This window comes from Orycteropus afer, unplaced genomic scaffold (genome assembly GCF_000298275.1).
Source record: "Orycteropus afer afer isolate SDZICR_OR568_19922 unplaced genomic scaffold, OryAfe1.0 scaffold00844, whole genome shotgun sequence".
In the NCBI taxonomy this organism is placed as follows: Eukaryota; Metazoa; Chordata; class Mammalia; order Tubulidentata; family Orycteropodidae; genus Orycteropus; species Orycteropus afer.
The window spans coordinates 61,374-67,354 of record NW_006922431.1 but is presented as its reverse complement, the minus strand read 5'-3'; the positions used below and the strand labels follow the sequence as shown (position 1 = coordinate 67,354).

At 36.6% G+C, this 5,981-nt stretch overlaps 1 protein-coding gene across 1 annotated transcript; it reads left to right on the top strand.

Annotated features, from left to right (window-relative positions):
- The first annotated feature begins 2,644 nt into the window (after positions 1–2,644).
- Positions 2,645–3,577, top strand: LOC103212063 (olfactory receptor 4K15-like). The gene has a single exon (XM_007958065.2). It carries the CDS (start codon positions 2,651–2,653, stop codon positions 3,575–3,577), a length of 927 nt encoding a protein of 308 aa, XP_007956256.1. The 5' UTR covers positions 2,645–2,650.
- The last annotated feature ends 2,404 nt before the right edge of the window (positions 3,578–5,981 follow it).

Genomic DNA, 5,981 nt, shown 5'->3' with positions numbered 1-5,981 from the left:
TCCTCGGAAGGAAGGTTGGGCAATCCTACTTCCGTAGTGATACTGCCTCGGAAACCCAAGGAGGGGTCGCTATGAGTCAGGGCTGACTCGACGGCACCTAACAACAACAACAACATTATTATACATGTACTTAATAGCCCTGTGTACTCTAATTAAAGGAAACTTAATTTTATAACATTAGATATTTGATATTTGTTTTGTTTTATTTTTAAAACTTTTTTTGTTGTGATTTGATTGAAAGTTTAATGAGTAAATTGGTTTTCTTTAATTCTGGGTAAAGGAACAGAGTTTTGGACAGTTAAGAATGTTTACTTTGTCTGACTGTAAGTACCACTGGCTGAGAGGAGAAGAGGAATGAAGAGGAGGGAGTTTAAAATGGAACAGAGAAAAGGGGAGAAATTAAGTGACTCGGTGAACAAAGGAGACAGAAGGAACTAAAGATAGACTTTACTATCTTGACTATTTTGCCTAAGGCGGGAAAACATCTTTCTTGTTGTTGTTAGTGGCTGTTGTGTCATTTCAGACCCATGGAGACCCCATGTGGGCAGAGTCTAACAGCTCCTTAGGGTTTCCAAGGTTGTGACCTTGTGGAAGCAGATCTCCAGGCCTGTCTTCTGAGGAGCCTTTGGGTGGATTCAAACTGCCAACCTTTCTGTTGGTAGTCAAGCATTTAACCATTGCACCACTCAGGGAACCTAGAGAAAGCACCTGACTGCTCCACAGTGACTTCCTGTCTTCTCTTCCAGAAACAGAGTACCACATGCAATGACTTACCTCTTTCCAAAGTCAAGCTGTTTTGAAAATTCTCTGCAGAAAATAAGTCACTTCCATTTCTTCTTCAGTAAAATCCAAAATGGAGTGAATATACATATCCCAACAGGTGATCTGTTGGAATGTCAGGAAATTACTAGTTTTCTTGATGTTTATGAAAACTTCTATCTTAATTTAATTTCTATTTTATAGTATATGCAATATTTTAGTGCAGTCGTACATGTATACAATTTACAGGTAAACGAATATACTCGATGTAGTCTTTCTACTGTTAGAGGAGTGCAATGAAGAACAATTAGAGACCATATTTCTAAAGGTAAGGTCCCTATGTTATTGCATTCAGGTATTCTTTATACTTGCTTCCTGTTTAGTTTCTTCAGAATAATCTTAGGAATTTAATTTTCATACTAAGTTAAAACTTGAAAATTTACCCAAACAGAACTGTTCCTATTTCTCAGACAAAAACCCTGACTTTTAATAGACACAGTGTTTCTAGAGTTTTGTCCAAAAACATGGACATAATTATTCTACAAAATAAAAGCCCTTCTCTTTAGTTAATATGAAACTAAAAATGCATTTAGATCTACAGACATTATTGAACACAATCTGTGAGGAATGTGCTCTGGAGGAAAAAAAAGGTCATAATAGGATGTCATTCCTTCAGAAATATCAAATGTACTTATGTAAATTATAGAGATGAAAGGTTCATCATATCAGCACATACTTTTTTATGTTCCATTCTCAAGATTCCATGTTAAATTCTATTAAATTAAGTTTTACTGGTGAGGAACAGTTATCATTACTTTACTTTCTAAATCAAGAACTGTCTAATAAAAAAGTTAAAAATGTGATATGAATAATGACATTAACTTAAATATTAACACACTTAAATGGAAATAGATACCACTAAAGTGCATGCAATATCTTATTCTAGTAAATAGGATTGTGTCCACCCTAATAAGTTTTGTATAAAAATATTTTCATCATGGATGTAAAAAGTCATAGTAGCTAGTATCTATTAACTTAGATACTGTGGGCAGGCACTATTTTAAATATTTCTCCTGTTATAACTCTTAATTCTTACAATGTGCCGTTGAGTCAGCCCTGACTCATATAACAACAAGACTCCAAATAAATATGACAGTGAACTTCTAGAGTCTAACGGATATCATGGTTTCAAACTCCATATAATCCCCAGCAGGGTGACTATAAGCAAATTCATTAAACTCTCTATGCCTCAGTTTTTACATCTGTAAATTGGGTTATAATGATATAAGCCTCATAGAATTGTTGTAAGAATTAAGATTTATAACAGGAGAAATATTTAAAATAGTGCCTGCCCACAGTATCTAAGTTAATAGATACTAGCTTCTATGACTTTTTACATGTCTTAGACAGGTGCAAATGAGGTATGAAAATTGTATTTTTAGAATATACATTTCCTGCTCCAGCAGAAGAAATTCATGTTATACATATTCCCTGCAAAAGGTATGAATGCAGGAATATGCACTTGCATGCTTATGAGGATCTGAAGGAGCCCCAGAGGAGCTATGGTAAAGCACTTGTTTGCTGACTGGAAGGTCAGTGTTGGAACCCACCAGTCCACAAGAGGAAAGACCTGGCAATCTGCTTCTGTAAAGACTGTAGCCTGTTAAACACTATGGGGTGTTCTACTCTGTCCTGTAATGTCTGTTTTATCAGAATACAATTGATGGCAAAAAACAACAGCAATACGAAGATATAAATATGTAAGTAGATGGAGTGAGATTTGATGCCAGGCTTGACTTTGCTTGCTTACTCCCACAATCTTATGATGTTATATTCATTTCCATTTCACTTTCTAGGAAATTGTCTGAACTGATTTAGGAAACCGGAAATCATGGAACAAGGAAATAACTCAAGAGTGACTGAATTTGTGTTGCATAGTCTTTCAGGTCCTCGACAGCTACAACTTTTCTATTTTGCATTTTTCACACTTTTCTATTTATCCACTTTGCTGGGGAACCTCCTCATTGTGTTAACCGTTCTCTCTGAACCTGCACTCCACACTCCCATGTACTTCCTTCTCAGCAACCTCTCCTTCATTGATGCCTGTGTATGCACTTTTGCCACTCCCAAAATGATTGTTGACTTCCTCATGGAGCGCAACACCATCTCCTTTGAAGGCTGCATGGCCCAGATATCATTTCTGCATGTATTTGTTGGGGGTGAAATGATGCTCCTTGTTTCCATGGCATATGACAGGTATGTAGCCATATGTCGACCTCTGCATTACACAACCATCATGAGTATACGCAAGTGCACAGGCTTCGTGGTGGGCTCCTGGTTTATTGGGTTCCTGCACTCAGTAAGCCAGTTGGTCTTCATAGTAAATCTTCCATTCTGTGGTCCGAATAATGTAGACAGCTTTTTCTGTGACCTTCCCTTGGTTATTAAACTTGCCTGCACTGATACCTATATCCTTGAGATACTGATTCGTTTAAACAGTGATATACTGGGTCTATGTTGCTTTGTGCTATTGTTCATGTCCTACACAGTCATCCTGGTCACCATGCGACGTCGATCATCATCAGGCATGGCCAAGACCCGGGCCACCCTGACTGCCCATATCACTGTGGTGATCCTCCTCTTTGGGCCCAGCGTCTTCATCTATGCCTGGCCTTTCCACAACTCCACTGGGGATAAGATACTCTCAATATTCTATACTGTTTTTACTCCTCTCTTAAACCCCTTGATCTACACTCTAAGAAATAAGGAGGTTATATCAGCAATGCAGAAACTGAGGAGGAGAAAAGCTAGCTCCTAACAGTTTCTTGGCTTTCCATTGTCATAATAACAACCATAATAAAGGCAAACACTTATATCCTTTGCTACTCAAAATATTTAGATTTAATTAAGAAATTAAATAGATTGAGACAATTTCTTGCATATATAAGATAGTATATATAAGATGGATTGACAGGGTGGCTGCAGTGATGGGCTCAGGTATAGTAGGGATTGTGAGTCTGGCACAGGATGGGGCAGTGTTTCCTTCTGTTGTACATAAGGTCGCTATGAGTCAGAGATGACCAGATGGGACATAATAACAAACAACCACAACAAGATTGATATTTCTGGCAATGTGAACTCTCACTACAAAGTATACAAACTTAAGGAAAATAGTAATAGCTTTGGTGGACCCATCCCTAAGTAAGAAACCAAATAGATTCATGTATTTAACCAGGTGAAGGTATCATATTGAACTATGCAACAAACAACAAAACCCGAGCACACAATGTTTGTCTCATTGTATTAAAATGAAGTTCAGAATTTCCACTCAGAGTTAGTGGTTGATTGACTACAAACAAAAATGGTAGAAAAGAGCACAGGCAATAAAGGCAATAAAAATAAAAATAAAAATAAAGAGATATATCTTGATATATATATCTATATATCTATAGATATAGATATAGATATATAGATATATAGATATAGTTTATTTCAACAGCACTGCTAAATATATGCCTTTGTGATAGTTAAAGTGTGTGTCAACTTGGCTGGGCCATGATTCTCAGTGGTATAGCAGTTATAATGTAGTCATACCCCATGATGCAATCTGATGTAATGTAATCATCTCCATGATAAAATCTGCTATAAGAAGCCAATTAGTGGAATGGGAGTTTTCTCAGGGGTGTGGCCTATTTCAAAAATAAATGAATGTTCTGGAAAAGTGCTCTTTTTTTTTCTTAATGTGGACTCTGCATCTACCTTGTCACCATTTGACCTGTTTTCTTTGAACTTGAGCCAATGGCCTGCCCTATTGCCTACTAATATTGCGATTCATTAGTCTACTCAGCCTGTGAGGCAGTAGCTGCTTTGTTACCAGCCAACCTTGAATTCATCAGCCTCCACAGCCTGTGAGCCAGCAGTTTGCCATCTGACCTGCCACTATTGGGTTCATCAGCCCCTGCAGGTACCTGAGATAGGAGAGACCTCCAGCCAGACATCAGACCTAAGACCTTGGGACTTGCAAGTTTTACAACTTCATAAGCCATATATTTGAGATAAATCTCTTTCTATCTATCATCAATCAATCAACCAATCATGTAGGAATATATCTATATATCTATCAAGTTTCACTGGTTTTGCTTCTCTAGAGAACCTAACCTAAGACCCCAAACAATAAAACACAAGGGAAAATACCTATTTTTCAAAGCTCTCAAAAAGTACAAGATCATTGTTTTGACTTTGTATAAGAAGTTGACACTTTCATTGTCTTTTTTGAATTACTAGTATATATGAAATAATACAGGGCATTTTTTTTGTTTTTATAGCATATTCTTATCATCAAAATCAAACCCCATTAGAAAACAGGAAAAAGAGATTCCTTATCTTTTGTTTATAAAATAATTACTATTTTACTTGTACTAAAATTACTCTTCAAAATAATTTATTTTCTTCTATCAAACTAATATTTCTATCAAATTCATGCTTCTATGATTCCAGTTGATAATATGAAAATGTATAAAATATTAAAGTTACATATGAATATTTTTAAGGCTTCAGAATAGCATTTAATTTACAAGTATTTTTTTTAAGCAGTCATCATTTTCACTGACATCACATTCTAATCTGAGACAATTATTTTCATCTTCTGACTTCTAGTGTTTCAAAGAGAAAGACATACCCCAAAGTGAAGGTTTGCTTTTTAAATGATGTGAGGGAATGATGGTGAGCTATAGGATGTAATATCCATTATACTCTAAATAAAGTTGAACTCACTCCTCTCCTTTATTACTTCATGGTTCTGCAAGTTCTTGTTGACACTTTCTGAAATATAGTGATTAAAATAAAAACAGTATAGCAGAGTATCACATGTTGATTACAGTAATGAAGTAAAACTTATATTTCATGATAACTATGGGTGGTGTAGTCCCCAAGGCATTTGATTGCTAACCAGAATGCTAGCAGGTTAAACCCACCAGCTACTCTTTAGAAGGAAAGTTGGGCAATCTACTTCCATAGTGATGCTGCATCTGAAACTCAAGGAGGGTTCACTGTGAGTTGGGTCCCACTCCATGGAGGTGTGTAAGGGTAATGTGGGAGCTCTGGTGGTATAGTGCCTAAGGCATTTGACTGCTAAACAGAAGGCTGGCAGTTCAAAACCACCAGACACTCCTCAGAAGGAAGGTTGAGCAATCCACTTCCGCAGTGATATCACCTCGGAAACC

Bases quoted from the DNA above. Each gene is read 5' to 3' on its own strand.
- LOC103212063 (XM_007958065.2), top strand. From the start codon at position 2,651: ATGGAACAAGGAAATAACTCAAGAGTGACTGAATTTGTGTTGCATAGT.